At 35.3% G+C, this 16245-nt stretch overlaps 9 protein-coding genes across 9 annotated transcripts; 6 read left to right on the top strand and 3 right to left on the bottom strand.

Moving 5' to 3' along the window:
• Nucleotides 1-508: 508 nt before the first annotated feature.
• On the top strand, nucleotides 509-1378 carry SPS20 (Sps20p; the record flags this gene model as incomplete). Its single annotated transcript, XM_015614171.1, has 1 exon — nucleotides 509-1378. One exon carries the CDS (start codon nucleotides 509-511, stop codon nucleotides 1376-1378), a length of 870 nt encoding a protein of 289 aa, XP_015464993.1.
• A 181-nt stretch (nucleotides 1379-1559) lies between these two features.
• Nucleotides 1560-2891, top strand: MCA1 (Ca(2+)-dependent cysteine protease; the record flags this gene model as incomplete). The annotated part of the gene is made up of 1 exon (XM_015614172.1): nucleotides 1560-2891. One exon carries the CDS (start codon nucleotides 1560-1562, stop codon nucleotides 2889-2891), a length of 1332 nt encoding a protein of 443 aa, XP_015464994.1.
• Nucleotides 2892-3054: 163 nt separating this feature from the next.
• On the top strand, nucleotides 3055-5781 carry AC631_05344 (uncharacterized protein; the record flags this gene model as incomplete). Its single annotated transcript, XM_015614173.1, has 1 exon — nucleotides 3055-5781. One exon carries the CDS (start codon nucleotides 3055-3057, stop codon nucleotides 5779-5781), a length of 2727 nt encoding a protein of 908 aa, XP_015464995.1.
• A 173-nt stretch (nucleotides 5782-5954) lies between these two features.
• AC631_05345 (bifunctional triglyceride lipase/lysophosphatidylethanolamine acyltransferase) lies at nucleotides 5955-7889 on the top strand (the record flags this gene model as incomplete). The annotated part of the gene is made up of 1 exon (XM_015614174.1): nucleotides 5955-7889. One exon carries the CDS (start codon nucleotides 5955-5957, stop codon nucleotides 7887-7889), a length of 1935 nt encoding a protein of 644 aa, XP_015464996.1.
• An 11-nt stretch (nucleotides 7890-7900) lies between these two features.
• AC631_05346 (Elongator subunit) lies at nucleotides 7901-8731 on the bottom strand (the record flags this gene model as incomplete). The annotated part of the gene is made up of 1 exon (XM_015614175.1): nucleotides 7901-8731. One exon carries the CDS (start codon nucleotides 8729-8731, stop codon nucleotides 7901-7903), a length of 831 nt encoding a protein of 276 aa, XP_015464997.1.
• A 243-nt stretch (nucleotides 8732-8974) lies between these two features.
• Nucleotides 8975-10075, bottom strand: AC631_05347 (uncharacterized protein; the record flags this gene model as incomplete). Its single annotated transcript, XM_015614176.1, has 1 exon — nucleotides 8975-10075. One exon carries the CDS (start codon nucleotides 10073-10075, stop codon nucleotides 8975-8977), a length of 1101 nt encoding a protein of 366 aa, XP_015464998.1.
• A 630-nt stretch (nucleotides 10076-10705) lies between these two features.
• AC631_05348 (putative N(6)-L-threonylcarbamoyladenine synthase) lies at nucleotides 10706-12031 on the top strand (the record flags this gene model as incomplete). The annotated part of the gene is made up of 1 exon (XM_015614177.1): nucleotides 10706-12031. One exon carries the CDS (start codon nucleotides 10706-10708, stop codon nucleotides 12029-12031), a length of 1326 nt encoding a protein of 441 aa, XP_015464999.1.
• Nucleotides 12032-12073: 42 nt separating this feature from the next.
• AC631_05349 (Smc5-Smc6 complex subunit) lies at nucleotides 12074-13234 on the bottom strand (the record flags this gene model as incomplete). Its single annotated transcript, XM_015614178.1, has 1 exon — nucleotides 12074-13234. One exon carries the CDS (start codon nucleotides 13232-13234, stop codon nucleotides 12074-12076), a length of 1161 nt encoding a protein of 386 aa, XP_015465000.1.
• Nucleotides 13235-13398: 164 nt separating this feature from the next.
• MLH1 (mismatch repair ATPase) lies at nucleotides 13399-15705 on the top strand (the record flags this gene model as incomplete). The annotated part of the gene is made up of 1 exon (XM_015614179.1): nucleotides 13399-15705. The coding sequence occupies one exon, from the start codon at nucleotides 13399-13401 to the stop codon at nucleotides 15703-15705; it is 2307 nt and encodes a 768-aa protein (XP_015465001.1).
• Between the last annotated feature and the right edge of the window lie 540 nt (nucleotides 15706-16245).

Consider the following 16245-nt stretch of genomic DNA (forward strand, 5'->3'; position numbering starts at 1 on the left):
GAGTTCATTAAAAGTCTGATAAATATATACCCGTATGTACTCTTAAGTTGTTGCAAAATACTGAATGTGATATGTTTCAGTGAAATTGAATATCAAAAGAATTCAATGCTCAACGAACATAGTACCAATATTCAATATATGGCGCAAACCATTATGAGCATTACTCATGGATATCCACAGAGACATTGAGAGTGTGGCCGCAGACCACTCTCTAGTGTGTTATTATACTATATTCTTCTGCTTGATACGGCTTCAAACATGATAAGCCCAGCATATGTAAATAATTATCTTTATCAGACTTTGGAGAAGATTAAAGTCTTCTGCTTCTGAGAATCATTTATCGTTAGTTATCAACCGTGGTCCAACTTTGGGCACAATTATCATATGTGATTATTCCGGCACACAGCCAAACGAGTAAGTTCTCCCCCGCAGGCTACTTAAATATATTTAGCTGATATGCGCTTTGAATAATTCATTAGGAGAATTAATTCAAACATAAAACGATAAAATGGCCTCATTAGATAAATCATTCGTAGAAAATAGTGCATGGAAAGCTGATCTTTTCAAAGGAAAAGTGATATTCGTAACTGGAGGGGCTGGAACAATTTGTCGTGTTCAAACCGAAGCCATGGTCTTGTTAGGTGCTAATGCTGCTATTATAGGTAGAAACCCAGAGAAAACAACAAAGGCAGCTAAAGAGATTGAGCAATTGAGACCGGGGGCAAAGGTTTTAGGTGTCGGAAATGTTGATGTTAGAGATATCAACAGTATCGTCGGCGCAGTTGAGAAGACAGTCAATGAATTGGGTAGAATTGATTTTGTCATTGCCGGAGCTGCTGGTAATTTTATTGCCGATTTCAATCATTTGTCATCTAATGCGTTTAAGTCTGTTATATCTATTGATTTGTTAGGATCTTTTAATACTGTCAAAGCTTGTTTTGATCAATTGAGAAAAAACAAAGGGTCCATTATATTCGTCAGTGCCACATTACATTACTATGGTGTTCCTTTCCAATCACATGTCGGAGCAGCTAAGGCAGGTGTTGATGCGTTATCCAACGCATTGGCTGTGGAACTAGGCCCAATTGGTATTCGCTCTAATTGTATTGCCCCAGGTCTCATTGATGGCACCGAGGGCTTCGCTAGATTAGCTCCTCCAGGTGGTCCTCCTTTGGAAAAGAAGGTTCCTTTACAAAGATTAGGTACTGCTAGAGACATTGCTGAGTCCACCGTATATTTATTCTCCCCTGCTGCAAGTTACGTAACAGGAACGATTCAGGTTGTAGATGGTGCTGCATGGCATATTGGTCTGTACATGGGTGATTTATACCCAAGTGTTGTCAAGCAACAAAACAGCGATCCAAACTCAAAGTTATGAAGTTTTATCCCGTTTCCTTTATATATACATATATATAGTATCTATCTAGCGTTGGCTATAATAGAATATTTTATGACGTAAAAATTGATGCAGCACACGCACGCGAGTGAACTATTTCATTAAAACGGTGTTCTGTTATTATCTGTATATTTTATACACCCTATAGAAGAAGAATTGAATAATGTTCCCAGGATCAGGAAGAAAAACATATAATCAACAGGCTCCATCACAGGGACCTCCACCAAATGGATATCAATATGGTGCACCACCACCAGGGCCACCACCTAATGGATACCAATATGGTCCACCACCGGGAGCACCTCAAGGATATGCACCACAAGGACAGTATCCACCACAAAGATATGCACCACAAGGCCAATATCCACCGCAAGGATATCAACAACAAGGGTATCCACAACAACAACAACAAGGGTATCCACAACAACAACAACAAGGTTATCCACAACAACAAGGGTATTCACAACAGCAACAGCAAGGTTACCCAGCGCAGCACTTTGGTCAGGGTAGAGGCAATCCAAATCCGACTGGACCACCGCCATCAGCACCTCAAAATTTCGGCCAAAATACTGGTATGACTTTCCAGTACTCGAACTGTAACGGTAAAAAGAAGGCATTATTAGTTGGTATTAATTATACTGGCAGTAAGAACCAGTTGCGTGGGTGCATCAATGATGTCAAAAATATGAGTAATTTCTTGAACCAACACTTCGGATATTCATACGATGACATGGTTATTTTGACAGACGACCAAAACCAAAGAGCTCGTATTCCTACCAAAGAAAACATTATTAGAGCTATGCAATGGTTAGTTAAAGATGCCAGACCTAATGATTCGTTAGTTTTCCATTACTCGGGCCACGGTGGGGTTACTAAAGATTTAGACGGGGATGAAGAAAGTGGTCTTGATGATGTTATTTATCCTCTTGATTTTGAAGTCAATGGACACATCGTTGATGATATTATGCATGAAATCATGGTGAGACCGTTACCACAAGGATGTAGATTAACTGCTTTGTATGATTCGTGCCACTCAGGGACTGCGTTAGATCTTCCTTATGTCTATTCTACAAAGGGGGTTGTCAAGGAACCAAATTTATTGAAAGATGCTGGTACTGGTGCATTTAATGCATTCCTTTCTTACGAAAGTGGTAACATTGGCGGTGCTATTTCGTCGCTTTCTGGGATTGTCAAGAAAATATCAAATCTGGCAAGTACTAATAAAGACCAAGTTATTAGAATGAAAGCTTCGCCAGCCGATGTTATTTCTATTTCTGGTTGTAAGGATGATCAAACAAGTGCAGATGCCAATGAAGCGGGTCAAAGTACGGGGGCAATGAGTTGGTCTTTCATTAAGACTATGAATGAGATGCCAAACCAATCTTACTTGTCATTGTTGAATAACATGAGAACCTTATTGAAAAGCAAGTACTCACAGAAGCCTCAATTGAGTTGTTCACATCCACAGGATATGAATTTACAGTTCATAATGTAGAGTTTGTTTTATAGTAAAATTTAAATATACAGTTGGGATTTTTATAAAGATAAGTAGAGTCGTGTCTAATGACAGAATGAAAATAAAACACGCATAAAAATGAATACGCCTATTAATAGTGATGGAGTCCATATTTTAGATACCTTTAAGACGTAAGTTTAGGATGTCTGATAAATTTGGAAGAAATCAATCCACGAGATGGGTTAAAGCATCTATTCCTACTTATGGTGATGAGTGGGGTGATGATTATGATTATGACTATGAGTCAGGTAATGAATCAGAACTTGGACATTCCGAATCTCAAACTAGAACAGGGGATGAACAAAGCGCCAGCATCAAAGAAGAGAAAGAGCAGCATAAGCATACAGATGTTTGTCAATTGGACCAATTTGATACCCCTGAAGGAGACAGGGATATTCAAAATCCGAACTTAGTATTGTCTATCGATAAACTAAGAACGCGGCGGTATACTTCAGAGGATTCTTCCAGTGAAGATGAAGAAGGTCCAGAGATTATGGATGAAATAAATGAGCCATATGAGAAGAATGCTAGCGAGGATTTTGTTTTTGACAATAATGAAACAAATTTACAATCTAAACAACCATCGAGTAAAAATGATGATAAAACAAGCGAGTTGTCAGGAATGCCTGTAAATCAGACTGTAACCACACACAATAGGCATTATGAGCAGTCAGATTTGCTTCCACCAACACCTACTTTCAATACGACGGATAGAACAAGTAACTTCGTAGGCGAGACTCCAAAGTCCGATCGAAGTTATCTTTCTGACGCAGATTCTATCCAGAATGAGCCATCAGACTTGAATGTAAGAGATATTGGAAAATTTGGTACATATGCAGATGAAAGTGGATACTCTGATAATATGCCTGTTGATACAAACCATAAAACTCAACAAGATCAGTCGGAGAAGTATTTGGATCCAAATAATGAACAGTTGGACACACAATCAGATAATGAAGTCACGAACTCGAATGAAAACAAATCAACGGAGACTCCCGCCCCTTTAGTTTTATCCATTGATAAGAAAACATATGATGACGATGACAATAGCAGTGATGATGATTGGGGCTATAATAGTCAAAAAGACAGCGACAAGACAGAGAGTGAAGATGAAAAACCTCCAATTGAAGATGAAAAAGTTAATTCCGATGATTTGAACGAAGAAACGGATTCTAGTCGTAAGAATAAGACTGATGCTTTAGATAACTTAATAAAAGATTTACAAAATGCTTCGATTGTCGGGCATAAAGAAGATCGAGCAGATATTTCAACTCGAAATGAATCATCTGCACAGGATGAATTATTTCTCAATATGGATTCGTTACAGAACATTTCGTTACCAGACTTTGAAAATAACTCATTTAGCCATTATGATGGAGAAAACCACAAGGGCTTAAATATTCAAAATGTCTTACAGGATGAACCAGAAGAAGATTCACAACCGCCAACGCCTATCGCCCCATTATCATTTGGGGATGAGATAAAAGGACACGAAGATTTTGTTTCAGGGTTAACGGGTCATAGGCGGTCAATAAGAAAACCACCACCCGGTTCAACTACCACAAGCACAAATAGAAATGGATTGGTTTCAGTTGATTACACGAATATTGCGGATGCTGTGAGTGGATACATGAATGATGATGGAAGTAATAAGAATTTGGACTTAAATCTGGTAGATTCAGGAGCTGCCAGATTATCAAATGTCCCTGAAGGTGATGATAATGAAAATCATGACTTAGAAACTAACTTGAATCCAGTTGTTTCCGCTGCATCCTCAGGGTCTTTATCTACTGGAAGCTTTTCTTTTGACGCTGCCCAATCTGCTGGCCAAAAGGAAGAAGCTCCAAAACAAGCGGACTCTAACAAGGAAGAAGAAGATATTTCGAGGAGAATTTCTACGATGAGCGCTAACACTATAAGTATGGGAAATTGGAAACCAAATACCAATAACTATCGTGATCAATTTATTAATGACAATGATAACGAATCACACATAAATTTCAACCCTTATGCAGATTCTAATAGTAGTTACAACAAGTTCACGAAGATGAGAACGGTCTCAGGAGCTTCATTTGATTCTGTATCCAACTCAAGTTCCGTTTCAGTACCTGAGACTATTGATGCGGCATTACCAAGTATTGATGAAGATCCCGACAACCATGATTCTACGATGAATGATAGTGATAACAGTCTTGATTTAACTAAAACCATCAACACAACAGACTCTGTCTTGAAAGAGCATCATTACCACCCGCAGGTATTTAAAGAAGAGAAGGTTACGCCAATTAGTTCGAAGGACGATTTGGGTAAAACTGCTCAAGAAACAACACAGAAATATGCTAGTCTCTTAGGGCCAAGTACGACAGATGCCGAAGAGAGTGAAATCACAAGTTCCAAATCAAAGTCATCGTTTGCCAACAGCGAAGAACCAATAGCAGACTTTAAGAAAAGTTTGGGTAGTACATCCTCGGAAGGCACAACAATTCAATCCACAAGTAGAAATTTTACTCCACAACCGTATAATCTTTACAATTGGAAGAGTATTATGGCAACATCTCAACCTATAGATCGAATTCGTTTGCTTAAGGATGCACTTCAAAAAGAAACTGATTATGAAACAGGCTTACTGAATTGGCTAAATGAATCTTTGAGACAATCCGAGGATGCTTCGAATATTCATATAGGTAAAATTGCTACTCAAGCGTACCAAAATGCTGCTCATAATGATATTAGAAGACACGCGTCGATTAGAAGTAAGGTTTCAATTGTTAGAGATAAAGTAGAAACTTCCGGATTGCAAGCTTCAAGTCTAGGTAAAAGGTTTTTCAACCGTGGTAAGAAGTTGATGAAATCATCGGGTAATGAGTAAATAATGTTAGCATAATCAATTATATTTTTTTTTGCCGCGATCACATGCTATAGATAAGAGAAACTACCTCATAACAATTTCACTTACTATTGCTGTAAAATTTAGTAGAGACATAATTACTTTTACCCTTCAACTCTTTTCAACAATAAAGAAATGCACAGATTACAACGATAATGTTTAGTAATTTATTTAGGTCAATTATTATTCCTATTATAGCGTTAGTAATTAACCACACCCCTTTATTTATATGGGTAATTATTGACTTCATAGTCGATATTTGTTTCTTTTGGGTAAAAAAGCTATATCAGTTTTATAACACTAAAGATCCCTTCAAAGAGTATTTAAAACAGTTGAAGAATGCTCTGAGTTACAATGAATGGAAAAAAATAGCTGCTGAGATTGATAAATTAACAAATATGGACTTGTGGAGACAGAATTTTATTTCCAAACATTATGATTATATTCTTATTGATGATAGGTTAAAGCTATTACGTGAGGCAAGATTGAATCAGGATTCACAGTTGATTATCTCTTTGTTTCGGTCTGGATTAATTAGAAATTTTGGTGGTTTATCTCAAAAGAGACTATATACAAAATCTTACTTAGGGACTAAATTCAAGATAGAGGAGTATATTACTGAGGTATTGAACTGCCTCAATTATTTAAACGAGTCCATAAATGCTCCATCTGAAAGAGACAATGATGAGTTTATTATGAATAGCAAACAGTTGAAGTTAGATTTTTTTCACGATGCAAGACAATCCTTCGGTTGTACTGCACTTTTATTACAAGGAGGTTCTTTGTTTGGTCTTTGCCATCTAGGTGTCGTCAAAGCGTTATACTTTAAAGGACTTTTACCTAGAATAATTGGAGGAAGTGCCATAGGTGCTGCGGTGGCATCATTAGTCTGTACTTTGACTGATCAAGAATTAATTCCCATATTAATTAACATCGCTGACGTGATTGCTGATATCGATAGATTGAATCACGATGTGGATGAAAGGTATGGTAATGTGATTGAAAATGTTGTTAAGAAAGGTTATTCACAAGATATATTGATATTCTTGAAGTTTGTTCGAGACACCATCGGAGACTTAACATTTGAAGAAGCGTATTTGAAGACTGAAAAGATTTTAAATATTGTTGTTCATCCAACCCACCAGTCTGTAACGTCGTTATTGAATTACATAACGGCTCCGAATGTAATAATCTGGACTGCTATTTACGCTTCTATTGGTACAGGTGTGCTTTCCGATAATGTCCAGCTCTATGTTAAGGATTTTAATAATCAAATTGTTCCTAAGGTTCCAGATTTCGATGTCGTATTTTTGAAACCACAAGATGTGAGCTACCTGCAACAGTATTTCCGGGCATCAAATAGAAAAAAGGATGATCATCCCAGTAACCAACCAAATTCTAATGATTCAGGAAGTAAAAATGGTTACAATGATAACACAAGTTATAATTACCACTTAAAGGAAAGTTCTCCTTATACCAGGTTGACAGAATTATTCAATGTAAACCATTTCATAATTAGCTTGGCCCGTCCATATCTAGCACCTTTAATAAGTAACGATTTGAAGCATTATCATAACTCCTATGGTAAAGTGCGTTACAATCGTGAAGGAAGTGAAAAGAGCATGAAATCTAAATTTAATAATCAAATAATTATTGATGAAAATAAGCCACCCGTGTTGGATAAGAACAAAACTTCTGTCAATGATATGGAAAAGTATGCTAAAGACACGAGTTATAATTTTATGAAATTAATAAAAAACCTATTGGGTATGGAAATTCAACATAGGTTAGAGGTAATGAATAAGCTAGGTCTTTTATCGGATCTAATCAAAAGATTTTGTATTGATGAGAAGCCATCGACCCCTCAATCATTGACTAACATTAGAGAAATTTCAATTGTTCCAGAATTAAGATATCTCGTTAAGGACTTTGGAAGAGTTTTCGATGTACATAAGACTATGGAGAATATTCCATACTGGATTTTAGTGGGCGAGAGGTCTGTCTGGCCATTATTTCCATTGTTATGGGCTAGATGCTCAATTGAATTTGCATTAGATGATTTATATAATATACACAGAAAGAAAGGATAATCTTAAAAACACTAGCGGAAAAATAATTTAATACTAGATTCTTTATTGACATAATAAATGTATTCTTTTTCGATAACTTCCACGCCTTCAATATTTTCGTAGGGAATTGCTCCTTTTGATATTGTTATACAACCCGTAATATCATTTGCTCTTCCAGTAGGTAATGGCTGTAAATTAAGATTCAATTGGGATCTATGGTAGAGCTTCAGTAAGAAATCTGAAATCTTAAACACCGAGTCTTGAGGTATACTTGCCGATAAATCAATCACCTGAGGGTAGTCTTGCGCTACTATCACAAATAGTTGACGACATAATTTATTTATTTTGAAGCATTGCTTCAAAAGCTCCTTACTTTCAATATTGGTAGCTGCTAATAAGATTTCTATTGATTCGATAAATATAACTTTATTAGTATTACCGCTGGCATTAATTTCATTGATGATATTTTCAAATAACTTGGATACTTCACCTGAAGCTTTGTTTGGGTTTTTAATCTTGTTTAAAAATAAATCACTAAAGCAGTCAATAAATTTGAAGTTCGATAATAATGATAGATCTAATCCATTTTTCTTACAATTTTTGATATAAAAGTCCTTTGGATGGGAAAATGAGATAAAATAAACTTCTGATCTATCAGGAATCTTTCTATTAAGATCGTTATTAACAAGACAAGCAGTTCCAATTAATGAATTTTCAAGTAGCGAATTAATTAACCATGTAGGAGAGGTACCTTGTACATGTGAAATTATCGAGCAGTGTGACGACGAGGACTTTAATATTCCATTTGAAATCAATGAATTGTCGTTAAAGAACACCAAATCCTGCTGCTGAGACGTTGCCATTATATTACTTGATTTGATAAATATACCCTATGATTTAAGAAAGGTCAAAATATCGATACTGAAATATTTTAGCCATCACATGACTTTATAAAGCAGAGCATCAAAAATTGTATTTGCAACTCTTTGATTAAAGATTAGAGGATTCTTTTGTATAAAACAATAAATATGTATATGTATGTGATTCTAATGTATTTACAGTGAATATCTAATTTACAAAGTCTAAATGGTCATGTGGGGGAGTCATCAATTTGTCAATCCTGACTCCAAATATTGGTCAAATTTTTTAAGTGCAACTTGATACAATAACAACATGATAGAACTTTGAATTCCTGTCCAAATAAACCTAGGTCCAACACCGGAGAATAATCCAAATACCCCTTCAATTTTATAGATCGATCTTAAAGCTTTTATTGTTGATGACTTATCTAATATTTTGAATATTGGATTTATGTTGGGGGGATTCTTTGTCAACTTCTCCAGAGATGCAGCGGCTGTAGTTGTGGTTGCAGTTTGAATTCTAGTTTTGATAACATCTAACGGCGTTGTTAAAATACCAGCCAATCCACCGGCCGAGGCACCTGTGAATAACTCTATTGAAACCGGTAAATCGTCTGATTTATGATAATAGATGGCGAACTGCCTAATTTTCTCATAAAATGCAAATTGTAAGGCACTAAATGGTAAATCCCTGAATAATGTTTCTTTATATCCAAAAACCAAGGTTGAAGGCCCCTCCTTTTTCCATATTGACGTAACCGCATTTGTTAAACCTTTATAATTGTAACCACATCCTTTGGTATATGGATTGTTGTATTTTCCTTGTAATTGCAATCTTGTCTTTAAGACTTCTGATGGAACATAGAAAACACTTGAAGCCAAGTCTCCTAAGACACCGGCAATGAAATAAGAGATAGTTTCGTTGAAGTAGAAGTCATTGATAAGCCTTCTTTTGGTATATTCATAGGTCCCAAAGAATGCAGCCGTAGAAGGAAAAGAACCGAGAATGGCTGGGGTATATCCTCCGTACAAGCCTCTAAAAAATCCCTCTTCTTTGAAAATTGTCAAATATGCTGGTATCATGCTTCTATATTTAAGCTGATACAGAAATCCTTGTTGTCTCGTTTTGACTGTGTCTAAAGAGTGCATAGCAGAATCTCCAACTATTCCCCCAAAACCACCAGCTAACATACAATTAATGATTGGCGATGCGTTATCCAAAAATGATTCAGACTCGGATGGCGTACTTCCTGAAGAACTAGGAGGGATATGCTGCCATTGCAGATGCCCGTCATGTTGTGGATTGAAACTTAACGGTATAGTGGATGATGTATATACCTGCGACATGATGGATTTAAATATTAAGTTTTTTAAGTTTGTTTTTTTACTTCTTGTCTATACAACAGTATGTTTACCTCTATAATGATGATTTTACTGCTCTTAAGTTCAAACAAAAATCTATGTTATCCTGAATTAAATTTATCGATTTGATTTTAAGCTTTTTGATATTCCCATCAAGTTAACTATTACCTTGGATACTATTATTTAAGGTGAAATAAACGCCAAAAGTATAAAATATCTTCTTTATATCTTATTATTCGTTAATTATTCTAAAAGTCTCCAATGAGACACTATTAAGTAATATAGACAAACTTTTTATGAAATATGATCTTTTCCTTAGCATTTGATAGCATTTTTCGTCGCTACGTAATTTGATGATTTTCATCTTCACTATATACCGGACTTATAGCCATATAATTATTTCCATCTTTAACCGTTTGAAGTCATAACGTTTTTGACAGCATTTGGATAAGCGTTAGCTCAAGTAGTGAAGGAATAATCGTATTTTACTACATATTTACTACGTAAATTTGGAAGGATATTTATTTGTCCTTTGTTTTATGCAATATCAAAGATATTAAATTTATTCCGAGTCAATAGAATCGGATATAATCACATAAGAATAAGTGATATGATATGATACGATCAAGATTATTGAAAAGGAACTTACCAAAAAGGATTGGTAGGGTTAATGGTGGTAGGCCGTACATGGTTTTGGCACTTGAGTCATCTTGCGATGATGCATGTGTCGCTCTTCTTGATAAATATTCGAAAGATCAACCACCAAAGGTTATAGACCAATTCAAGGAGACATTGAACTCTTCAGGGACCGGTGGAATTATTCCCACAGATGCACACGAATTTCACCAGTTTACGGTTGCAAATTTGGTCTCTAGATTCTGTAAGAAACACAATCTTAATTCTTCTTCACCGCCAGATTTAATATGCTGCACACGAGGCCCTGGTATGGTAGGCTCGTTAAGTGCTAGTTTACAATTTGCCAAAGGACTCGCCATGAGTTGGAATAAACCCTTGATCGGAGTACATCATATGTTAGGCCACATTTTGATAGCAAATTTACCTAAGAACCAACAACCTGAAATGGGAGCTCCCAAATACCCGTTTTTAAGTTTACTTTGTAGTGGTGGCCATACAATGCTTGTATTTCTGAAATCTCTTACGGAACATGAGATAATTATTAATACAGTAGATATTGCAGCTGGAGATTCTATTGACAAGTGTGCCAGGGAATTGGGTTTGGTTGGAAACATGTTGGGAAAAGAATTAGAAAAGTATGTTAATTCTATTCCCGAAGCTTTGAAAGAAAGATTTGAAAACATAAATACAAATTCAAGAGATAATGAATTTAGTTTTCAGCTTTCGCTTCCTCTAAGAAGCCCTAAACACCTGAAGATACCTGAAAATTTAGAATTTTCCTTTGCATCATTTTTAAGTACAATCCAAGGTTATAGGACGAAATATTTCAAAAGTAAGGACTTTGATGAAGTGACTAATATGTTTATTGCATTCAAGCTTCAGGAATTGGTTTTTGATCACATAATTAACAGAATAAATATCGCATTTATTAAGCATGGTATTGATAAAGAGAGCTACGCAAAAGCAGACGGAAAATTCAAGGGAGTTGAAGATTTTATATGCTCTGGAGGAGTAGCAGCGAATGAAAAATTAAGAAATAAGCTTTATAATAATTTGAATTACAGTAATTTGACCAACACTTCAGATCATGTTCTTAATTTTCATTTCCCTGATTTGGCATTATGTACCGACAATGCTATTATGATAGGAGTTGCAGGTATTGAGATCTTTGAAAAATTGAAAGTTAAATCGGATTTGAGTATTTTACCAATAAGAAAGTGGCCAATGAATGAATTATTGAAAGTAGATGGGTGGGTTGAGTTGAATGGCGAAGAAGTTGAAACAATACGTAATTTGGATCTATAAATTTATATGTACATAGTAGATTAAGTCATTTATTAAGCATTATTAATTAGTTTCGTCTTCATCATTGTCACTAGATGAGTATGTATCGTCCGCTTCTGGCCTCGTTTCCAAATAAGACTCCGTTATGTTGAATCTTTTTATCAAACCTTGCCATGTTTTATAATCGAATGTTGCAATATGGTGATTTGATTCCCCACTGGAGGGATTTAACTGACTGACTTCATATTCCTGTGGGTCAACAGTCTGAATTATCGGTATTCCTTCTTCATTTAAATATAATTTCAACCTTGCGTCTTTGATAAGAAAACTCGTAAAGAATAGATTTTCAATTGACTGAGCAAATGAATTGGGGTTTATAAAAAATTTAAAGAAATTAACCCCTGCTTCATCTTTCTTTTGCACAAAAGTTCTGTATACATTCTTAACCTTATGAGCTGTATTCTGTTCTTCATTTCCTGAAATATCATTTGCTTGAACCAGTTGTGCAGTTGTTGACAAAGAGTTTTTCGTGTCATCTATATTTCTTGTTCTCGTAACCTGTCTTTTCCTTTCCGTTTCTAAAGGGCCGTAGAGAGAATCTGTAACGACTGCTCTATTACTTACCGAGTAGTATAATGCACCCAACTTAAGCCAATTATAAGAGTTAAAAGTATCCTCTTTAGTACTGGACTCAGTATCATCATCATCATAAGCATCATCTTCTATTGTTGCCTCGTTAGGGTTTAAGTAGCTTCTTAAATGAGAAAGAAAGTCTTTCTGACTCAATGACATTCCCATATCATCAAATTTCAAATTCTTAGCATTCGTCGCTGCAAATTTGGACGTATCCATGAATGCTTCTGCATCCTTTAGGTGAACTTTCGTGTCTCGATTATGCTCCTTTTGTACGATATCATATATGACTTTCAACTCTCGTAAATGATCTAATACCAACGATGTAGCTTCACCTTTATGGGCTTCTGAATTTTCATCTCGCATCTTGCTTTTAAGGAACTCATACCTGTTCATCAACGTATTTTTATCTGTTTTCTGCATTTTTCTTGCAGGTTCCCCGTCACTAAGGCTTTCATCAGAACTACTATCATATGAACTTTCGCTTGAATCACTGGAGCTTTTATTCCCGTTATTTTCTGAGTTGTTTATTGCACCACTTGAAAAATCTATGTTTGAACCTTCAACTCTTGGTTCTAGCTTGGGACCCATTTTATCCAATCCATGCAATTTGGGCTCTTTCTTTGCTTTATTCTTCAATGAGCTTAGTCAATTTCTGTGATTTGATTAAGATAAAGCCTTGTGCGCGTGAATTTAAATTCTTCACATAAAATTCCAGCAGTAATATTATATTCTCATGTTTAATAATGCTGAATATGAGTGATAAGGGTGAAACGGAAGATAATGAGAGGCAAAAGATCAAACACTTGGATACATCTGTTGTAAACAGAATTGCTGCAGGAGAAATTATAATACAGCCAGCGAATGCCTTAAAGGAACTCCTAGAAAACTCGATTGATGCTAAATCTACAATGATTGACATCCTTATAAAAGACGGTGGATTAAAACTATTACAAATAAGTGACAATGGGCACGGTATAGATAAAGATGATATGAGCCTTTTATGTGAACGGTTTGCCACATCAAAGTTATCCAAATTTGAAGATTTAGAGAGTATTGCAACATATGGATTTCGAGGAGAAGCTTTAGCGAGTATTTCCCACATCGCAAGGCTTTCTGTAATTACTAAGACAAAAACCTCTCCGTTAGCACACAAGGCTTATTATTTGAATGGTAAGTTGGCAAATGCAAATTTCAAACCTGATGTATCTAATATCGAACCTAAGCCTATAGCTGGAAAAGATGGCACTCAAATTATAGTCGAAGATTTGTTTTATAACGTTCCTTCCAGACTAAAGACATTAAAATCTAAAAATGACGAGTTCTCCAAGATCTTAGATGTGATAGGAAGGTATGCAGTTCATACAGATGGCGTAGGATTTAGCTGTAAAAAATTTGGTGAATCATATCAAGTGCTTGTGACGCGCCCTACAATGTCCCTAACTGAAAGGATGCGTACAGTATTTGGACCTGAAGTTGCTAACGAATTAATTGATTTGGAAATAAAAGGAAACGACCCGACAGAAGAAGAAGATTATGCAGCAAAATATGGGTTGATCAGAGTATCGGGAGCCATAACGAATTCAAACTATAATAATAAAAAGAAAATTCAACCAGTCTTCTTTATTAACCATAGACTAGTTACTTGTGATCCTTTGAAAAGGGCTATCAATTCTATTTATCAATTTTTTTTACCAAAGGGAAACCAACCTTTTATGTATTTGAGTTTGGTAATTAAACCTCAAAACCTTGATGTTAATGTTCACCCCACTAAAAGAGAGGTAAGGTTCTTATATGAAGATGAAATAATAGAGAAAATTAGTGCAAAAGTACATCAGTTGTTATCGAGTATTGATTCTTCAAGGAAGTTTAAAACGCAAAATGTATTATCAAATAGGCAAGACCTCAAAAGGTCAAATGATGAGTTTGCAGGATTATCCCGAGAAGACACACTTAATCAATCCATATCACAACCAGCAAAGAAATATAGACAAGAGAACAAATTAGTACGGGTTGATGCACAACAATCGAAGCTCAACACATTCTTGACAGGCCAAACAGACAGTAATTATCATGGACAAATGACGAAAGAATTTACTCAACCCAAGACAACACAAGAAGGAATTCCCGGTAGTACTGAAAATGAATACATCGAACCTGGGTTGGATACTCAGGCTAAAGCCAATAACAGCGTAGATTTACAAAGCCTTAATTTCACTTTTGATTCACAATATCAAGTATCTGAGAAGAAAAGAATGCAAGTTAACCTTGAGAGTATACTAAGCTTAAGGCAAGAGATAACAGATAAAGTACACAAACCTCTAACAAACATATTCAATAACTCGTCTTATATTGGTATTATCGACGAACTGAGAAGACTTTGCTGTTTCCAATTTGATGTGAAACTATTCATGTGCGATTATTCCGCTATACTTTACGAATTTTTTTATCAAGCTGGCTTGTCTGAATTCTGTAATTATGGTGAGATTACGTTAACGGAGCCATTGGCACTAGATAAAATTCTTGAACCGTTGTATGATTCTTCATTAAATGATGAAAAGAAATTGCAACAAAAAGAAGACGTCATTCTGAAGATAATGCATATGAAGGATATGTTTAGGGAGTATTTTCAAATAAAGCTTACTTATAATGAAGATGGGAAGGCTTCAATTCTTACGCTTCCATTGCTTTTAAGAAACGTTAAGCCGTATTTATCAAAATTACCATATTTCATATATAGACTAGGGTCTCGTATAAATTACGAAGATGAAAAAGAATGTTTGAGTGGGATACTAAAAGAAATTTCGTTGTTGTATGTGCCTGAGTCTATTTCAAATGAAATCAGCCTAGAGGATACTACTAGTATATCAGACAAACGTGAGCAGACCCAAGAATACGAGAAACAGGTAAATGTTGTAAAAAGAAATGAGCTTGATCATGTCTTAGAACATACCTTATTTCCCACTCTTAAACAAAAGTTCATAGCTACAGATAAAATCCTTGGTTCCGTAGTTCAAATTGCAGATTTACCTGGATTATATAAAGTATTCGAAAGATGTTAGGAAATTTATATGAAGTAAGTAAAAAATCACAATCATACGACATTATCATATGCGACATTTATACGTGTTGTGAAAATAGATATGGAGTACTTTACTTCAACAATTCCAAATCAATATTCTTATCTGAAATAGTTAATATAATAGTTTAGATTGTAAACTAAACGAAATTAAAATGTTAATAGAAGCATCTATAAATGGGAATTATATGAATACATTGAATTTTAACTGTTTTCCTAAATCAGTGAACACCTTCAAAGATTCTCCAGAATTTTTTCAGCAGATTATATTTATTGACTATCAATTGCACTTGTTGATTCTGAAAGAATTGAAATGCTTTGATATCATACAGGTTCGTAGTGATATTTTAAATAATCATGGTGGTATAAGAGAAAAGTTATCGAACTTAGTTCACTTTGCTGAATCGCTTGGAAATTCTCATGATATTCCCAATGCAACTCATGAAGAGAAACTATACTACGCTGTTATTATGACTCATTTGTATTATCTTAACTCACAACCCGAAGAATTAGTGAGTTCAAA

The sequence above is a fragment of the Debaryomyces fabryi genome (genome assembly GCF_001447935.2).
Source record: "Debaryomyces fabryi strain CBS 789 chromosome Unknown contig00196, whole genome shotgun sequence".
Classification (NCBI taxonomy): Eukaryota; Fungi; Ascomycota; class Pichiomycetes; order Serinales; family Debaryomycetaceae; genus Debaryomyces; species Debaryomyces fabryi.